The sequence below is a fragment of the Xenopus tropicalis genome, chromosome 7 (genome assembly GCF_000004195.4).
Source record: "Xenopus tropicalis strain Nigerian chromosome 7, UCB_Xtro_10.0, whole genome shotgun sequence".
Taxonomy (NCBI): domain Eukaryota; kingdom Metazoa; phylum Chordata; class Amphibia; order Anura; family Pipidae; genus Xenopus; species Xenopus tropicalis.
In genome coordinates this window covers 46,271,648-46,293,465 of record NC_030683.2, presented here as the reverse complement: position 1 = coordinate 46,293,465, position 21,818 = coordinate 46,271,648, and the positions used below count along the sequence as shown (strand labels likewise).

General features: G+C 37.6%; 1 protein-coding gene across 1 annotated transcript in view; it reads left to right on the top strand.

Moving 5' to 3' along the window:
* Positions 1–21,818, top strand: part of cdh23 (cadherin-related 23) — a 465,229-nt gene that overhangs the window by 275,224 nt on the left and 168,187 nt on the right. Inside the window, exons 14-20 of the mRNA XM_031906723.1 lie at positions 93–330; positions 992–1,097; positions 2,674–2,801; positions 4,633–4,705; positions 4,901–5,017; positions 11,147–11,259; positions 19,470–19,577. Coding sequence (XP_031762583.1) covers positions 93–330; positions 992–1,097; positions 2,674–2,801; positions 4,633–4,705; positions 4,901–5,017; positions 11,147–11,259; positions 19,470–19,577 — 883 coding nt within the window. The remainder of the gene's footprint in view (positions 1–92; positions 331–991; positions 1,098–2,673; positions 2,802–4,632; positions 4,706–4,900; positions 5,018–11,146; positions 11,260–19,469; positions 19,578–21,818) is intronic.

The window sequence follows — 21,818 nt, the reverse complement described above, 5'->3', positions numbered from 1 at the left end:
GAGATTAGTCGCCTGCAACAACGGAGCTTTAAAGGTGCTTGCTTTTTCCCCTAAAATAAAAGTAACTGTCTTCTTTCTTATATATTATATAGATTTTCACTAGACAAGGACACAGGAGTAATTACCGTCATTACCCGCTTAGATTATGAGACCACTCAACGATATACCCTTACAGTGATTGCCAGGGATGGGGGTGGAGAGGAGACAACAGGACGTGTACGCATCAATGTTTTGGATGTGAACGATAATATGCCCATCTTTCAAAAGGAGTCTTACCTGGGAGCAATCCGTGAGAATGAACCATCTGTAGTCACAGTTGTCAAACTCAGGGTGAGCAAAGCAAATTTAATGCTAATATTATTCTGCTCATTTAATGTTTTTCTAGATTGTTTTCAGTAACCAGTTCTTGGCAAAGTTGGTTGATTAATCACAACTGGATACAACTGCATAATTAAATCTTTTTTGAATATTAATTATCCAACATAAAAAACAGCTTCCAATCAACAGCTTCCAAGGAATGATGACTTAATGCTGCTGCGCAGGGGTTTTCAGCCAAAAGTTGCATTTTCCATTAAATTATTTAAACAGCATCATTTATAGCCTGGCCAATCATTATAATGAGGATGGCCATTCTACAATACTTTTAGTCTTCTGTAGTGCTCTTAATGACAGCCTGCTGATTGGTTGAATATCTGTAAGCTGTGTTTAGGCCCAGGGCAAAACAGACATTGTGGGGTCCTGTACTGAACATTGTTCAGAAGAAAAATGTGGCCCTTAACTATGACTTTATTTACCTAGCATTGAATGAATGGATCAGTTAAAACAATAACATATATGCCATTGGTGGCTGTTTTCTGATCATGGATCTATTCTCTATTTATTCTTCCTGGAATGTAGCCATAAAAAGTAATGAACAGAAGCAACATAACAGAGGGTATTTACATAGTAAATGTCACCAGCTATATAAAGTGTCTTTTTATTGCTGAACTAGGCAACTGATGAAGATTCAGCACCAAATAACCAGATTACATACAGCATTCTGAATGCCTCCGCGTTCCAGAGCTATTTTGAAATTTCCATTTCTGAAGGTTACGGAGGTAAGTGATGAAGCTTGTGTTCATGTTATCAATTTAATGTATGTTTTACATATTGTAAGTTTGCTTAAGAAATGTTGTAATGCAGATACATATAGATACAGTATCCTGAATGTGTTAATAAATGACGGAAGAACAAAAACTGGTAACCTTGATATGATGATATCCTTGTGTTTGCTTAGCCAAGCCTAATCCAAAAGGAGGAAGAGTTTAAAATAAAACAGGGATTTTTTTATGTTTAATTATTGGAATAAAAGAACCACTAGTTATACTGTACTGTGTAATAACAACACTTTTTGATTTTAATAAACATCTCATCTTGAAAGAATTTGTTTAAAAGTTTAATATGTCAGAGTCATCTATGATATTGAATACTGTACTTCTTTTTTACTTGAAGTTTGCCACAAATAACAAGCATTAGATATTGTACCTTTAGGCATATTTTATACACTACATTGTTACTACTTCTGTTACTTTATGTGACTAAGTCACTTGGATTTTCAGTTGTCACCTGGTAGAAAGCGGCCTCATCATTGAACTTTCAACCCAATTTGTGTTTTTTTGTGCTGACATTGCAATCTTCTTGTAATGCATTCTCATTTAAAGTTATCTTAAATGACATGTAAAGCCTACATTTTCCTACAGTGTATATAAGTTGGGCACATCTCCCTCACCAAATGCCAGCCCCATCATATTTTTCTAAAACAAATAGCTGCTTTCATCTGGCGGCCATTTTCCCTCTGAAATCATCAGTGACATTTACATCTTCAAACAGCATGTGTGCTTTAAAGTTCATGCTTTTGAATCTTTTTTCTACAAACCTTTGGCTATCGATCATACATTTAAATGCAACGATCTAAAACTAACATTCAGACAGAAATTATAGGATAAGGCCCTAAAAATAACAAATTGGAAGATGTTCTGAACATGAAATAGTTGGCAGACACCAATCGCATGAAAGTGACTTCCTGGAAATGCTTGATTGAGCACTGCAATGGTTAAGTTGAGCTCAGGAGAGAAGGTTAGGAGAAAAAAATAGGAGCAGACAGTTAGGACTGAGTTTCGATGGGAACAAGCAATGCAGTTTCTTCATTGGCTACTTGACTGCATGGTGTGCTTAGTAATCTGAGCTGAGCAAGCCCAGTAGCAAACATTCAGTTCCTGAGGGAGGGGGCTGTGTGGGTTTCAGGAGGAGAAGGAATCCTAAGTGATTAAGGGGATGCTGCAGCCTTATTATTAACCTTTTAATATTTTAAAGATTTAAAGATTTCAAATAAGTTGTTGACTGATTAAATTGGTGTGGGGGATGGGTGGGGGTTACATGTCCTTTAATATCCTCTCAGAGTCTGACATTAATTTTTACCTGAGCGAGGGCGAGTTACTTGCCTTGTATTGTTGCCAGTGGAATACAGAGATCTATTGCAGGTGAGTAACTCCCTCCTTGGGTTTTTACACTTATACCTGTGATACATTTATTTGTATGAGAAGAGCACATTCCTATGCATCCATGGTATTGGTTCCGATGAAGTATGATTCATCTGTGATTGCTATACTTTTTAATTGTTTTTTTTCGTTGTAGTGATTACTGTGACCCGGCCCCTAGATTATGAACAAATCTCCAATGGAGTTATATCATTGACAGTCATGGCAAAAGACTCAGGTGTACCTTCACTCAACAGTACTGTTCCTGTCAGCATTGAGGTCTTTGTAAGTATTTGTCAATCAATACATTACAACACTAGCCAGGAAGCAAAATCAACACTAGCCAGGAAACAAAATATAAGTGTTTTTAATATATTAAAATCACATCAATAAAATCAAAGGCAGTTGTGGACCAAGACTTTAGGGGCCCTTCATCTATCAGAAAACACACTAATTTCCTTACTCTTAAGCACACATTCATTAAAGACTTTGATCTCCAGTCCATATTGCATAGGTTACACTGTGTGGATAGTTCAACCTTTCATAATACTATAAAGTTACAAATAAACAGAAGCTTATAAAAAATATCTACTTTATCATACTTAAAACATATGAAGTGAGCACTGAATTGAGATTTTGTAAATCCCAAATTATTTGAGCATGTTTCTTAACTGCAATTGTCCATTTAAAGGTTTTAATTTATTAGAAAGATTAAATATCTGGGTCAGGAACCTTTTAACCCTAGTGTATTAGCATGGCCAATAATAAAACAAAATGCTAGGAACAACCATGGGGAAATAAATAGAGAAATAATCAAGATCAACTCAAAAGGAAATTATTTGTTTTTCAAATTTTCTTCTGCTGATAGAAATTAACATGGGATTATTGAAATAAAACAGGTAGGTGGAGATAAAGCTGTGGATGTGGGAGGTTTTGGTGCAGTTGAAATAACTCTCCCACTTGCTCTTTGAAGATCATAATCACTTCAGTCTAAAAACCTGACTTGAAAAGGTCACTGGCTCCTTGCGTCTATCTACAGCTTTTCTAAGTAACTGTCAAGTCGCTTGCTTTAGCTTTTGAAACCAAAGAGATTCTAATACAATCACATAACATTGAATGACGCCTAAATTATCACCATGTGGGAGGGCGAAGAGGAGGATAAAGAGACACCCCTTTGTTAGCTTCATATTCATTTACACTGGAGGCTGGATATTTATAAAACACACATTTGCTTTGAAGATTCTTTGAGTCACAATATTCCTTGTGCAGAGCAAGCTGCTAATAAAGTGTAATGTCAGGATGCGGAAACCAGATCTGATCACCTCTACCCATAAATCTGCCTCTAGCAGAAATATATGGCAGTTCTACACAGCAGCTGTAAGCAGTGCTTATGTAAAATGGCACAGACTACTATAAATCTCTGTCTGTAATTGTCTGAAAATATCTGTTTATTTTTCCTTTATCCACTAAAGTCTAATAGTATATTGCAGTACTACTAATATAATGATGTCCTGTGTGTGCCTTAGTACTTTGTGCATTGTTGAAATGTAAGACAATGTAATGATGTTCATTTCATTGTTCTAAATCCATACATGTTCTCATGCCAATAATGAAGTAAATTTCGCCCCTAAGCTGATTCTTTGTTCTAGAAGGGCAGTCAATCAAAATTTAGTTTTTTTTTTATGTTTTTCAGTAAAGATTTAGTTATTTTTTGACTATGGTAAATACCAAGTTGATACATTCGAACCAAGCAGCTAAAGGGTTAAGTAAAGCAAAAAAACAGATTTTATTATTAGAAACAAAGACCATACATTCTCCCCTTTCTAAACTGCAAAAGTGTTCAGAAGAGCACTCTGGGGAAATTATTTGCACTTATTTGTTTTGAGGGTTTACTTTTTCTTTAAAACATCTAGAGGGCTTCTATTGAACATAAGCATATAGTGTCACGCTGATTTCATACTGACCAGGCAACTTTGTGTTTCTAATTGTATGTAACCTTCATGGTAGCAGGGGGCCTTAATGCATAAAAAGCTTTTAAAAGGGTCAAGCAAATACTAAATACTGTAATATGTTTACAACCACAGAAATATAAATATATAATAGATTTCTGTTACAGGATGAAAATGACAACCCTCCCACCTTCAGTCGATCATCATATGTCATTACTGTCATGGAAAACATTATAGCAGGTAATGCTGAGTGTGTGCAAACCCGTGGTAAATCTTGTCGCTGATTGAAAATCCTCCCCCCCATCTGGTCTGCAAACATACTGGGGTGATTTACTGTAAAACTCCCAAAACCCCTGTACAAAGGCAATAGATTGCACCATCTTAACAAAGATCCTTGAGCTAATGTTTGAGATGTATATTTTTTTTTCTCTTCAGGAGCAACAGTACTTTTTTTGAATGCAACAGATCTTGACCGTTCTAGAGAATATGGGCAGGAATCTATTATATATTCTTTGGATGGTTCCCCTCAGTTTCGGATTAACGCTCGATCAGGTGAAACCTTTATCTCTACTTATATGCTAAACTCTAGTAATATGATAACTATATGATAACTATTATATAGTTACAGGTGTGAGATCTATTATGCTTTGGACCGGGAGTTATATGGTTATTTACACTTATTGGAGCACCATGCCTTAAGAGCATTCAAATGTAAAAAATGGTATGATTTTGCAGTCACTGGATTCTATAATAGCTTAGTTAAGATCAGGCACAAAGTAACAAGCTATAAGTACAGAGAAAAAGTTAAATGTTAAAATGTATTTATATTGGGAATTTTGTTAAATGGCATTTTTATATCTGCTGTGACTAGATAACTACTTTCCAGGTAAAAGGTCCCATACCTGTACTACAGGTATGGAATCCCTTATCCAGAAACCCATTATGCAGAAAACTTTGTATTACAGGAAGGCCATTTTCCATAAAGTCTATTTTAAACAAATAATTCTAATTTTAAAAATGATTTATTTTTCTCTGTAATAATTGGATAATGTTATTTAGATTTATTTACTGTTTAAATGTGGGCCCCACACCACCCCAAGGGTCCCCCATCGTGACCCCCACATACCCCCTACGTCAGGGAGAGGGAGATCTGCAGCCCGGGGGAGCACCAGTGTGACCCTACTGTCTTTGTCCGCTGGGATATCCAAACGTGGATGTCTGGGCAATTTTTAGCCAGATAATAGTTGTGCAAGAACTCTCAACATACCTTGAGGCGGGCCAATAAATTGCACCTATGAATAAGTGTGGCAACACACGAAACACGTCAGGTCTGGATCCTTGAATAAAGCCTTTTTGAAGTTTTACAACCGCTGTCCTGGAGTTCGTTGAATGCATGCCGGTGATGTTTCTACACCTGATTTGAGGTCGGGCCAATAAATTGCCTGCATATGGCCAGCTTAAATGACCTACTGTGATTTTTATTACAATATCGCTGTCATAAGCAGTGCTTATTACATTTTTGTCAGAAAGAGCTGTATGTAACAAGGTATGTAACAAGGTATTGCATGGGCAAAACAGGGCATAGTAAAAAGTGTACAAATTATGATAGACATTCAGTAAGAATGTTATTTTCATTCCAGCACATTATCCTGGCTGGCTGTCTATTTCTTGCTTAGCATTCTTCATCCTGTGCTTTTGTGAGTTATATAAACTCAGGAAGAGAATTATTAATAATAATAATAATAATGCATCAGGGTCTTTTTACGTAGCATTGGGAACATGCAAGAGTAGTTCATGTCACCAAGTGATCCCCAACCAGCGGCTTAGTAACATGTTGCTCTCCAACCCCTTGGATGTTGCTCCAAGTGACCTAAAAGCAGGTGCTTATTTTAGAGTTCCTGGATTAGAGGCACTGCTAGTGTTGCTAAAGAAGGTTGGGGATCCCTGATGTAACTTGTAGGCCAAAAAGAACTGTTTTAACCTAAACAGAAACTCAAGAAAACAGTTTTTAGATCAGTATTAGTGAAGAGCGAATCTTCAAGAAACATTTTTTTGGAAAAATTTGCAAAACGCTGCATACTTTTTTGACACAATAACCCCACCTTTTTTTATGCGACCATGATTTTTGATGCGCCACACATATTTTGTGATGCTAAATTTTGCAGAAGTTTCACAAAACACTTCTCCATTGGCGAAACACGCAATGCACAGGTGTTTTTTTCACCTTTAATAAGGCAAATTGAATGTTCTTTTGGCTTTTTAAATTGATTGCACAAGTGGTGTTATGGGTGTTAAAGCTGTTTTGTGGTACAAACAAGCAATATTTCATCCACAAAAATATTCAGGAAAGCCCAATTTTGACGCCACTGTGCCTTTTTGACGTGACTGCGCCCTTTTTTGACATGACCACACCCGATTTTGATATGACTACGAGCACGCCCAATTTGGCGTGTGACAAAAAAAAATTTTGCACACCGAATTTTTCTGCGCCAGATTTTTCACGAAACAATTCGCCAATGGCGGAAATTCGCTGCAAATCCATGCCTGCCGAAAAAATTTGCTCATAAGCACCCAAGATAACTGATGACATCACTAAATACTGTTTATAAGAATATAATTTACAGGATATTCATGGCTCTTGTGTATTATAATATAAGTGCAAGGAATACTGCGTACTGGGATGCAGATGAAGCTGTATTGATACATTGCTGACACAGATTTTTCACGTTACCTACCTTTAGTAAATGAGGCCCAATATCTCACAATAGTGCAGCAAACAGAAAACTGACAAGATGACGCAGCAAAAAGAATGTTGGAAAGCAGTACCTACACATATATTAGCTTTTTATGAAATGCTAATTTACAAAAGATTGTGAGCTGAAAAGTTACTATTGAAACAGCTCTTGATCTGAAAAGTATTGTTGGCAGCCGTACGCAATGCAGAGTGGACACCAGCTGATTTTGCAGCCTTTACACTGGTTTAAATCCTTTCAGCTGCCTCACAGAGCATAAAACAACAGAGCAATAGAGTGTTCCCCCTGCTCAGACAATCCCAACTGCTGCTTTGTAAAGACATAAGTACATTTCGTAGGAGTAGAAAATTAGTCGCACCGGCTCTGCTAAGGCGTATTCTTAATTGGAAGTAATTTGGAGGACGGGTGGCAAGATCCATCATTAAGACACTTAAATATTTAAAGCTTTTTAAAGATTAATTTTTTTTTAAGCCTGGTAATTAATTGATGGTGCAAAACTTTTGAAGCACGTATAGCCTGAAAGACCTGTCTGCATGTTTAATGTTGTTCCATCTGAAATAATTTGTTACTTGCCCTAGGCATCTTGCCTTTAAGAAACTCTAGCTGCTTTATGTTCTGTAAGAACTGGCAGTTCCGTTGTTCTGCTATAGGATCTATATTTACTGCACTGCTCTTTATATGCTCATCCACTAATAGAAACAGCAACCAAGCATTTTCACTCCTGTGGGATTTTATTATGAATAGGCAAACCTTGGCATGCCAGCTGGTGAAGAACTACATCTACCATCATCCCCCTCAGTCTTGATTAAGTCATGTAGCTGCAGGGTTTCTCATATGTATAACCTCTCCTAGGCAAGGCCATCTGGCCTCAGGTTTGCTTCTGCAGGTTTTTAGTATGTTGCATCATTTGTATTTACTTTCCTTTTCTCTTGGTGTAATATGCTTGTGGTTTGTAAATAAAATATAATCATTTAGGGGTACAGAAAATCTGTATGACACCACCACAATACGTACCCTAAATGCACTGTGGGTAGGAATCTAACTGAAGTTTTCCTTGGTAGAATTAGAGATTTGCCCATGCTTTACCTTATTACATACTGCGCATTTTTGACAAAAAATATGGATGAATAACAATTCTTAGCATTTTAATAGAAGTTTTTACCTAGCACTGCATCTGCCAGCACCTGGCATTAGGAAATGTCTCATCCCAGCACAGTTTTGCACCCAATGATGCATTACGGTGGAATGGGTGTCCACGTGAGCTCCACATGTGCTCTATACTTGCTCGCTATTCCCTAAGCAAAAGAGCAAGCTTCTATGGGCACAGCAGGGAGTCTTCTATGTAATACTTGCCTGATTATACAGTTCCCTTGTGTCCAAGGGTGCTGTTGAGTTCTGAGAGGCAAAAGTACAGGTATGGGATCCCTTATCCACAAACCCTTTATCCAGAAAGCTCCAAATTATGTCAAGACAATTTTGTATAAACTCCATTTTAATCAAATAATTCACATTTTTGGAAATTACTTTCTCTGTAATAATAAAACAGTGCCTTGTACTTGATCCTAGCTAAGATATAACTTAAAGACTTAAAGGACATGTAAAGCCTACATCTGCCTACAATATATATCAGTTGGGCACATCTCCCCCACCCAAATGGCATTATTGTACTGCATGTATCCCCTCCGCTTGCCAGCACCATCACATTTTCCTAAAGCAAATAGCAGCTTTCACCCGGTGGCCATTTTTCCTCTGATACATAATCAGATACATTTAAATCTGCAAGCAGCATACACACACACAGACCCTTATTCAGCATACACACACACAGACCCTTATTCAGCATACACACACACAGACCCTTATTCAGCATACATTTCATCAAGAATACAGGCTCACACAGGCACAACTGTCTCTGATAAAAGTTCTGCTTTGTTTGAGCTGAGCTCAGGAGAGAATGTTAGGAGAAAAAAAATTGAAGCAGACAGCTAGAGCTGAGTTTCTATGGGGACCAGCAATCAGGGCCACCGCTCCCTATAAGCAGAGTACTCAGTCTGCATAGGGCACCAACTCCCAGGGGGGCACCATCCCAGCTGCTCCAAAAAAAAAATTTTTATATATTATAACATACCCCCCAACACTGTCCCGCCGGTTTTTATAGTGCATCCCGCTGTCCCAGATAGTTCAACCAATCTATGGGGGCTATTGGGGGCACTTACTTTGGGGGCATTGTCTATGGGGGCAATTGGGGGCACTGTGTGTGGGGCCCCTATAGTAGGTGTTTTTTTTTAGTATTTTATTTTTACTTTCGTAATATTTGGGGGAGGGGGCCCAAAAGTAAATTTCTGCTTAGGGCACCCATTTGGCCAGCAGCGGCCCTGCCAGCAATGCCATCCCTTCACTGACTGCTAGACTGGAGGGTGTGTTTAGTAATCTGAGCTGAGAACAACTGAGCATGTCTGACAAGCCAACAGCCAAAGCTAATTCCTAAAGGGGGGGCTGGGTGGGTTACAGGAGGAGAATGAAATCTAAGTGATTAAGGGGATGCTGCAGCCTTACTATTAACCTCTGGACAACCAGAGTGGCAGGTATTGAATGATTTCAAAGAGGCTGTTCACTTCTTACATTTTTGTGTGGGGGGTTTACATGTCCTTTAATGTATGGTGATCCAAATTACTGAAACCCCAGGTCTTAAGCATTCTGGATAACAGATCCCATACCTGTACTATGATGTATGAAGCAAATCTGTACTAATTGTTATTCCTAGTGCTGTGCTTATTTTTAAGCTTAAATCCCTAACACTGCCACTAAGAAAGTCATTGCGTCCAGATGCTGAATTGGTCTGAGGGGCTAACACATGAGCTAATTATAATGCATGCTTTAATAAATCGGGCTACATTTGGAAGTTCTGACTACCATCATATCTGGTGCATCACTATATCAAGCTTTAAGAATGGCATTAGACTGCTTGTCAGTTGCAGATACTAACACAACCTGCCAGGGTTGGGCTAATTCCAGGGTCTCTGTGCGAGGTTGTGTCATGTTCGTGAGCTCCTGCAAATACAAGAAAGGGCAAGGAGAATGCACAGTTTAAAGCATAAGCACTAAATTACTTCAAGCAGAAGAATGTTTGTGCTTCAGTTGGCAAACGTTATTATAAAAGGGTTTTTATTTCATTTTCAGCTCAGCTTCTTATGCTGGTCACTGAAAATAATCAGGCATTTATGTTTTGCTATAGATGATAAGCAAAATGTATTAAACAAGAAAAGATTGGAAAAAAAAGAAAAATTAGGGTCATTAGGCTTCATTACTATTGAAATGAGAATTTGAAATCTTTGACTACTGAGGGATACTTAAATGTACTGCCATGTCCCTCCCATGAGATAACATCTTATTACAGGCACAATTGTAAACTATTTATTAACCAGTACAAAATGTTGCATCAATAAGTGGGAATTCTGGGAAAAGGTTCTCCATTGTAAACGTAAAACCTGGTGGACTGTGTCTCTTTTGTGCATAGTAAATAAGGTACCTTAATTTTATTTCCCTATTGCAATGATTCTTTTGCCCCATTAGTGGTAAATGATGTATTCACAAAAAAACCCCTGTTAGTATGCATTAAAATGCTAAGAAGATGGTAGTTTTGCCCACAATCTAATCTGCCCATACAGATTTGTTCACTATATATGGTTTTCTTTCCCCATCACACAGTTATGCAGTAAGTGTAACATATTACAGAATGTGTATATATGTGTATAACATAACAGAAGGTGTTGGAAATCTCTCTTGGGTGTTCAGTTTTAGAGGTGCAAGTGACATTCCATTAAATAACCTATAATGGGGTTCTGTTGAGAAAGCAGGATTAGGAAAAATTAACCTTGCCTATAGCAGTGCTGAGAAAGCTTTATATATATTTTCTTACCTCTAACAGGGGAAATCACTACTACAACACTGTTGGATCGAGAGGCCAAGTCAGAGTACATATTAATTATCCGTGCAGTGGATGGTGGAGTGGGACCCAATCAGAAAATTGGCATTGCTACAGTAAGGACATTTTTATTGTGTGAAAGATTTACTGTAAAAATAACACAGGAAAAATGATGTATGGAAATGATTTCATACTGCCAATTGAGCCATAAACAGAATAGTTCAATACTGGATCCACTGTTTATGACATCTGTATAAAATGTCTGTACTTTACTGTATATCCTTTGCTGTTACTTAGTTGCGCTTTATTTCTAAAGGCTGCAAATAATTGGCATATCATTCATGATCATATATTTAAGAACTTGTTTAATATGTGTTCATATCTTTGTAACAAGATAATGTATGTTGTAAGGAAGTATTTTTCACAGAATTTTTACATAATTTAATTGTGATGGCACAAATTACAAAACGATTCTTAGCATTGAAAGAACTCCAAAAGAGTACATTGCCCTGTTGCAGAAAACCCACTTTTTCTAGACCCAGGCCAGAAATTGGTAAATCATGTTGTTAAAATGATATGAATCTCCATTGCATCTAAATGGAATACACAAAATATGCCCTCCTGTTAAAAAGATAGCAATAAAGATTTTAAATACAGAATTGCCCTTTTTCAGAATAAAATATATTCCTGATGTTCCTGATAAATGCAATCCTCTTAGTAACAAAAGACACATGCATGCATTCAATATTCTTAATACTTTCAAGTAAAAGAATGTGAAATTTATGGCAAACAATCTATTACATTTCTATAATATATACTATATGGTTTATTTTTCTATTTTTCTATCAAATATTTTAGTGGGAAGTTGCCAAAATATTTAAAATTAGCAACTAGTTTCTCCATCTTAAAATAAGAGGCTGTTTAGGCTGTTTTAATTTCAAAAAGCACATATTTTTTTTTTTTTCCATTCACACTGATTATCTCACACCCATGGGCGTCCACAGAAGGGGGCAAGAGGGGGCACTTGCCCCCCCCTGGAAAAGTAGCAAAAAAAACCTTACTTTCTGCACTGTCTCCTCAAGCCCGTTTTTGCTGTGCTCCGATTGGATCTTTCTTCTTGTGGATTCTCCAATCAGAGTACAGCTTCCTTGACAGACAGTAAAATTGACCAATCAGATGCACACAGGGATCGGGAGATTTTGCAAACTGGAAACAAATGAAGACTGAAAAGAAGAATCTGCAGCTGTAACTTTACCTGAGAACCAACTCTCAACTTTTGCTGCAGATTTCATCCCACAGGCACTATACACAGGTACTATACACAGGCACTATACACAGGTACTATACACAGGCACTATACACAGGTACTATACACAGGTACTATACACAGGTACTATACACAGGCACTATACACAGGTACTATACCCAGGTACTATACCCAGGCACTATACCCAGGTACTATACCCAGGCACTATACCCAGGCACTATACCCAGGCACTATACCCAGGCACTATACCCAGGCACTATACCCAGGCACTATACGCAGGCACTATACCCAGGCACTATACCCAGGCACTATACGCAGGCACTATACCCAGGCACTATACGCAGGCACTATACGCAGGCACTATACGCAGGCACTATACGCAGGTACTATACCCAGGCACTATACCCAGGTACTATACCCAGGTACTATACCCAGGCACTATACCCAGGCACTATACGCAGGCACTATAAACAGGTACTATACCCAGGTACTATACACAGGCACTATACACAGGTACTATACCCAGGTACTATACACAGGCACTATAAACAGGTACTATACCCAGGTACTATACACAGGCACTATACACAGGTACTATACCCAGGTACTATACCCAGGTACTATACACAGGCACTATACACAGGTACTATACCCAGGTACTATACACAGGCCTCTGTTCTGCCTCTATACAGATTTCAAATGGGGGCCAAAAATATTGCTCTGTGAGGCTACAATTTTATTATTATTATAATTTTGTATTACTTATTTTTCCAAGTAGGCCCCTTAACTATTCATATTCCCATCTCTTGTTTAAACCACTACCTGGTTACTAGGGTAAATAAGACCCTAGCAACCAGATAGCTGCTGAAATACCAAATGGAGAGCTGCTGAACAAAAAGCTAAATAACTGAAAAACCATTAAAAATAAAAGTGAATTTGAATGCGAACTAGCCCTGATCACAAACACAAATGTTTGCAGATCCCCTCACAGAAATGCGCGTATAAATACTTTAACATACTAAACATTTTAGGGTAAAAACAAAAAAGCCCCCCCCCGCACTTTTGTACAGTATCCCTGGGAGTCAGTGGGAACGGCAAGAGGTAGTTGGGAGGTTAACTTTTTACGCCAGCAGCGAAGTGTCACATTAGCTGTAGGTCAGTCTGTGTATGGGCCATCTTTAGCCTCCCCTAGTATCATCCTGCAAAAAAAATATATATATTTATATATATATAGCATGAAATAATCCATGGCCGGCACACCCTTAAAATTCAAAAAAAATTTTTATTGAAAACTCATTGTTTAAAAACCAACGTTTCGGTCCTCATTAGGACCTTTATCAAGGATAAAACAACGGTGTATCATCTCACATATAAATACCCTTGCAATCTAAACAGAGTGAAAAAGGTGCCCAATATATTTGTCTGTTGCAGGATGATACTAGCTTACTTGCCCCCCCTTGGAAAATTTTCTGCGGACGCCCATGCTCACACCTATTTATGGAACTGATCCTGAACTACTGGTGGCTGTCGGCTGCCTGACTTGATGACAAACAAGGAGCTCTATAAAACAGGAAAGCTTCATACAAAACACATTTCCTTCATACATGTTGTTTTTCTCAAGTCCAGAGTAGCAAAAAGAGGACCACTGTGAACAGTAGAAAATGCCTTTTTAATTAAAACAGTCCAGATTTTTTAATTGAGGTATATATATATAGAAAAAGTCTTACTTTAGGATGGAAAAAAGTAGTATGGGGTACATGTAAAATAACTTCAAGACTTACTCTTTCTATTAACCAAGTTTAAATGTATCACTGTTACTGTAACATTAAACAAGTAATGTTTACCACTGTTTTGTTATGGTTGCAACTAAGGGAGCAGGCTTTTAAGATGTAAGAAAGGTTCCCAGAAGCCCCAGATTCTGAGAAACTGTAGAAACTGTAAAATGTCCCATTCCTTTATAGCAAATGTCTTTTTGCCATCAGGAGGCCTATGGCATGTAGTCATTAGAGGTGTAGTGGTTTGTGGATTTATTTAACAAGGGCACATGCAAGAGCATGAAAAACACGGGCACTGTGTCTCGGTAGGGAGGGTTTTCATGCGGACCCTGATGCATTTGGGATAACAGGTTTTGGGTTTGGTTTCCCAGTACTAAAATATTTGGGTGACGTCACCCTCCTCTCAATTCCCCCCAACAGCCGATCAACAGAATAATGGAAGACAGCAACATAGCTCCCTGACACCTCTGCTGAAGGATTTAGTTGCCTGTGCCTAATAGCACTGTCCTGAATTTTAGTTAGTGAATAAACAAGCAAAACTGCCTATACTGCCTCCCAATAATTTAGGGTGGCTTCAGGCATTTCTCTGCCAGCTAAAAAACACTGTGGAAAATTGCCCCATGAGCCATTAGCCTCAATTAGCTTGTACAGTAAAGGATATATATATATATATATATATATATATATATATATACACAGTATGCATAAATATTGGTATTTTAACTTCTATGAACAATAACTCCAGGTTATTGGGAAAAAATGCATTATACAGTGAGAGGCAGAAGTAGTGGCACCCACAATACATTAAAAACAGTGACAGACATTGGATAGTGACACTACAAATACATTAAATATAGTGAGAATCAGTGGGAACTTTAACCCCAAATACATTATATACAAGGCAAGGCAATGATTTCTGACACCCCAGACCTCCTTACCCTCCTAAAAGCAGGTTTCCTGAAGGCTGGTGAAGATTTCAGCATTGTAGAGATGAAATGAATTCAGAAATTGTTTGCATTGCTAAATGTCCTTTCATGTCCTAGTGGTAGACATGAGAATAGCACCCAACAATATTTTGCTATTATGTAACTTAGGTATAGAAGAAACAATAACGTATCTGAAAGCAGTGCTATTGTTTAGTGTTTCTGGAAGCTCAGACTCAGGCACAATGTACTGAGATGGTGCCTACACACCAATATTACAACGAAATATTACTAAAGAAATTTAGATGGTAGAGTGAATTATTTGTTATGTAAACAGGGAAATTTGGATATAAAAAGTACACAATAAAAATAATAAAAGAATCTCTTTAGCAAACAATAATATGCCTTGTAGTGAAAACATAAATTGCATTCATATATTGTATATAACATAATTAGCCTTCCAAAAGAAGGGATGTCTAAATGATGAATTGAGTCAGGAAAGAATGGGTTTCATTACTAAGACCACTCATATTCAATCTGGCTGTTACCTTGGACAGATCATTTATTTTCCCTGCACCATATCCAACCTAAATTGGGTCTATCAATTAACTGTGTGTAGAGTACTGCTTAAACCACTAGCCGTACAAAAGAAAATAAGATAATTACAACTAATTCTTTTGCCATCTTGATAACTGCTTGGCAACAGGGTTAGGCAGCCTTCTGTTGAAGTGTAATGGGTACTAGGAGCTGCAGTTCTGATATAACTAGTGCACCGAACAACCTTATTGATGCCTCATAAAAACCAAAAGTACACTCTGTTAATACAGTCTGTTAAGTGCATATGAACACTCGTGTATATAAGGACTTAATTAAGCCAGCTTAAGTGGTGGTGCATGAGGCAAAAAATGTTCATAATAATAATGTTCATTTAAATAACAAGGTAAAGTGCCTCTATTAACTGCACTCAATTTTCAGTCCTAACAATCAGTTTATACAAATCGTGGAGGACACAATCGATTTTTCTCAATCATGAAAAACAATTCATGTATTGATTACCATAATAATTAATTCCTAAACCAATTCATTATAGATCAATAATGATGAGCAAATCTGTCCTATTTCACATCGGTGGAAAATTTGCAAAACTGTTGGAAAATTTGCGAAATGTGAAAAATTCAAGAGACACAGCTACCACGCGACTTGATGCACGCAACTTTTTTGACACAATGGCAACCCTTTTGCGTGGACGCAACCATGCCTTTTGCTGCAGTTTTGCTAAAAAATTCATCAATGGCGAAATGCAGAATTTCCCAGCTAATCCATGTCTGGCGAAAACATTTGCTCATTACTATAGATCAGTGCTGTCCAACTGGAGGCCCGCGGGCCCCCCTCTGTGTGGCCCCCCACCTGTCTGGCTTCTTTGATGGCTTACTCTTGTGTAAGCTTTAAATGGTATCAGTACTGTGATTAACTGCCCCCCCCTGCATGGTTCACACCTTGGATTCAGGCTGTAAACCCTCTGTATTATTTAAAAATGTAATCCCCCTGTGTTGTTCACACCTTTTAATCCCTGCATTGTTCATCCCCTGCAGTGTACCCACCTCAGGCTCAGGCTGTAATCGCCCACATTGTTCCCCTGTTCACACCTCAGTAAAACCCACAAATAATCCATGCACACTACAAAAAGAATATATACTGAGGTGGTACTGCAATTAAAAAGTTTTTTAATATATAGTTATTGTGCAGACTGTAGGAGCAGTGCCAGCATTGTGTCACTGTAGGCTGCCTGTGTGTGCCATACAGCATAGGGCAGGCAGAGAATGGCACACACAGGCAGGGTAGGGCAGGCAGAGAATGGCACACACAGGCAGGGTAGGGCAGGCAGAGTATGGTACAAACAGGCAGGGTAGGGCAGGCAGAGTATGGAACACACAGGCAGGGTAGGGCAGGCATAGTATGGCACACACAGGCAGGGTTGGGCAGGCAGAGTATGGTACACACAGGCAGGGTAGGGCAGGCAGAGTATGGCACACACAGGCCAAGTATGGCACAAACCAGCCAAGAATGGCACACACAGTCAAATTATGGCACACGCAGTCAGGGTAGGGAAGGCAGAGTTTGGCACACACAGGCAGAGTATGGCAGGTTTTTGCTGTACTACAACCATTAATATGGGTATGGTCATGTGATAACAGGGGTGTGGTTTCAAGTGGGTGCAGTTTCAAAAAGGGGAGTGGTCAAAACTGGTTTCCATTATCGGCCCTCCACCATGCAGGTTGGAAAAATTCCGGCCCTCGGTACCACAGAAGTTGGACAGCGCTGCTATAGATCAATTACTACATCCATTCAGTATAAATTACACATAAAATTTAAGAAAAGAGAACTGTGGGGCTCAGCTATTTCATAAAGTTCATTCTTGTGCCTTTAAACATCATATAATCTGCCCAATAAGTATATACTGTAGATCTTTATAGTGCTTGCAGCCATTCATGGAGCCATTTATGGCAATATGGCAATAGAGGAAAGAATATTAGATGCTTGAAATCACAATTATGTGAGAATACTAGAACAAGGAACAGTCTTGCATATATTATACAGCCAACATTAAGCACTCCTTATCATGTGCTTATCGAAAACAGGGCTTAGCAATTATAATCTTCATATCATCGACTGACAATAGGTCTCCAATCCATGCACATCTGCTTGTCTGTAGATACAATTTGCTGTCTTACATATACTGGGACCAGTAATTGCTCAAACATCAAGTCCCATGCTGCCCAGTTGCACAATTCACATGACCGCTCTCATACATTACCACCTCCAGGACTTCACCATATGTGCGCTCTCTATCACCAATTCAAGAATGCCTCTTTTTTACGTGGTAGATTATACAGTTCCAAGCATTCTCACTAGTTGCTCCACCACCAGCTCATTATGGCTGCATGCACCAGTTTTAATGGAACTGTCCCCACATGCTCCACACTTTTTTATGAAATTGAATGTGTAATTTATACTGAATGGATGTAGTAATTGATCTGTTTTGAATTGGTATAGGAGTTGATTATTTGTAATGGTAATCAATAAATGAATTGGATTCTAAGCATGAGAAAATTCGATTGTGTCCTCCACGATTTTCATAAATTGATTGTTAGGACTGAAAATAGAGTGTGGTTAATAGAGGCACTTTACCATCTCATTTATATAGTCTGTTAGGTCTATTAAGAACTTTTACAGATTTTCCACACTCCATAGACTACCATATAGAGTTTCGCAACCTATATGCATGAAATGTGAATTATTTTCCTGAAAACAGTATTACAACATCTATTTGCAGAAACACTGTGCTTTGCAAACTCCCTTACATGTTTCTTTCTTGTGATAGATTAATCATAAGAGCCCAAGAGAGAAACAACAGGAAACTATATTGCACCCATTTCCTTTTTCTCAGAAGTCTTAATACCATTTTTTAAGGAAAAAATGGCTTCATTTTAATTACCTGGAACAGAAAGTAATTTTTTTGGGAACACTGAGGAATACATTTGTTCAAGCTCTTGCTCAACAAGTCAAGCTCAGTCTCCTTTGATTATAACATTTGTATTCTTCTTAGAAAGAAGGAATGCCCCCAGCGTTGTTTTCATAGAAACTGGTGAATAGCTGTGTGAAGGCTAATATGGGCTGATATAATGCCATAATTATGCTCATTAGGGTCTCCCAGTAGATTACTATGGATGGTACTATGGATCAGTAACAAATATATCATAATGTATTGTAATATATATCAATAAGCATAAGGTCGCTGTGCATATTTTACACTATTAGTGATAAATTATCATTAGTAGGAAGTGTTAATGCAAATATGCTTATGTAGGTAACAGGAGCAAGCACGCTCAAGTTACAGGGCACAGCAGACATGGTATTCAATTAGCAGTTTCAAGGGAAGTGTAAAAAATTAATTTTTGCAAGTGATGACTCCACTTACACTGCTCATTTTATTAAATACTTTGCATAGCCAACAGTGTTAATTAAGGCAATACGAATAAATTTGTGATGAATTACATTTGTGCCTTGAAAAGCTATCTTAAAGCAGCACATCCGATGTGCAGTTTCAGTATTCTTTCATTTACCACAAGTTAACCAATTATTTAGAAAGTGTTTTTGCTGTCTTCTGTATGAAGCCCAGGTTATAGCTATTTCTACATTCTATCTGTTAATGTGTATATGGCTTCTCACATTATGTTTCCAGACTGCCCTCGGCATAAAGACTTATCATCCTTTCTCTTATTAAATCTTTTGTTTAGAAATGTCTATTTGTTTGTAATTTTTCAGAAATATACATTGTAAGGTTGTTTTTTTAATTTTAGGTAAATATTACTTTGCTTGACATTAATGATAATGCTCCACAATGGAAAGATGAACCATATCTTATTAACCTGGCGGAGATGACACCCCCGGATTCAGATGTCACTACGGTATGTTGGGCATTTTAATTACAGCCACAGTACCAAAACTCTTCTACAGGGGAGATTAAATGGGTAGATTATTGGGGAGATCAAATAGGGAGAATGTTAGAAGGAAGTCAAAACAGTAAGTCAGGGCCTTAAATTTGAGAAAATGAAGAAATGAAGAAATAGAGTTGCAAGTTATATACAGTACATATGGATGGCGTTTCAAGCAAAGAGACAAAAAAGATTTACGTCGACCCTCAAACTTTTCCTCAAGATTTTTAAAATTCTCAACAAAAACATTCAGGTGCTAAAACCTGAGATCCATTTAAGCCAATTTGTATGTTATCATTTCAATGAACACATCAAATATTTCTATCACTACACTTACCCCAAGCTCCTATAGATCTTGTTGGTAAAGCAGCTTTAGAATACTTGACTATTGAGTTCTTAAGTTGCTTTACTATTAAAGTCTATGGAAACTTGCTCACAATAAAAGTGTTCCTATCAGGCTTGAGAAAAGGAAAATATGATAAATGCCCAAGAATGAAAAAACCCAATAAGCATCTCTCGTGATTGAAATTTGCCAAGAAAACAAGAGAAGGATTTCCAAGAAAGATATTTATTTTCTTTAAAATACGTGGGAAATACTAATATAATGATAATTACTATAAAAAGCTAGAGAGTGAGAAACTGAGCAGTGACACCATTTGGGGACGACTCAACCTAAATACTGAATATATCCTTAAAATCATGTGGCTACTGTTGTCAATCACTGATTGAATGCCAAGAACAAGAATAAGATAGTGGCAGCAGGGGTACAAAGAAAATAATGGGGAGAGCCAGATTACATAACAAATGGTCAGATCCACATAGTGCCTGAGAGTTCAGCTTGCACACTGCTTTCTCTTATTTATAACATTTTTCAGGGCTAAATAAATTCTTCCTTGTCTTGGGAGTATGATCCCTAAATTCACTGTTGCCCTGGGATGTGGCCTTGGATGTCAGTTTAAATGGTTGCATCCTGGTTTAGAAAATGTGTCTTAGATTTAAATAGATTTTTTAGTGAGTCAAAAGTCCATAACCACCTCCATGGACCTCTTTAAAAAAGCATGATTACATAGCCTTTTAGAGAATAATGGAAAATACAAAGGAGGATGAGGGTAGAAACACTTTCCTTTGTCTATAGAAAATGGTATTAATGGAAAAACACATACTAACAAAGAACAAAGAGAAAGGTGAGCGTAATTCACAACCTGATGACTCATTTTTGAGCATATATTCTATAAAAACAGAAATAGGGGGTATAAAAGATTTTTATGTGTAGTCCAGTTATTTCTAGTTTTTGCACTGGCTACAACACAACAAAGAATGTAGCATTACAACCCTACATTATGATTATTGTGCAAAAGCCTCCAAACAATATTTTAAGATTAGAAACTTCCTTCATTCATGAGGTCTGTCTGACTTCCAAAAATACTTGAAGATATAAATGGGGCACCAACACTTGAACAAAAAATGAGTGCATGAGGGTGTGCGTGATCAAAAACATAAATGCAATTAAGGAAGAAAGAAAGAAGATCAAAATGCTGCACCACCCACAGCTGTATTAGTTCGTAGACTCAGACCAAGTTAAAACTTAACCTTTAATTAACCATGAAAATATATTAAATAGTTAAAAATAAGGGGTACGGCTTGGGAACACTCTGAGTTGTCCACAATAGCACGCTATGCCTGGTTTAGGGAAAGCAGGGGGGGAGAAGAGTAAATGCGGGATTAACTATACCTGTGCTGGTTTGAACGGCGCAAAGTTAAGTTTTAACTTGATCTGAGTCTACGAACTAATACAGCTGTGGGTGGTGCAGCGTTTTGATCTTCTTCCTTTCTTCCAAAAATACTGTCTGTCAGTCCTTTACTTTAGGTGGCAAAAAGTGTAATCCTTGTCAATAGGATGGTCTTGTCAATAGTCTTAGACCTGTCAGCACCATTTTTTTTAAAAAAAGAACTTTAATATAGTTGTAATTTCTATATAAATATATAATATTGGCCTCTCCTGATTTAGCAAAAAACATTACATCTTATTTGCCAGCACTATGCGTAGACTGAATTTAATTAACACAGTTTACACAAACACCCTCTCCTCGGGTTCTTTCATACTAACAGAATATTTGTTTTCTCCTGCTAAATGTTAATGTAAGAACTTAATAGAAATGTAATAACGCATTAAATTAATTTTTATTTTTGTCCTGATCAAACATCATTACTTCT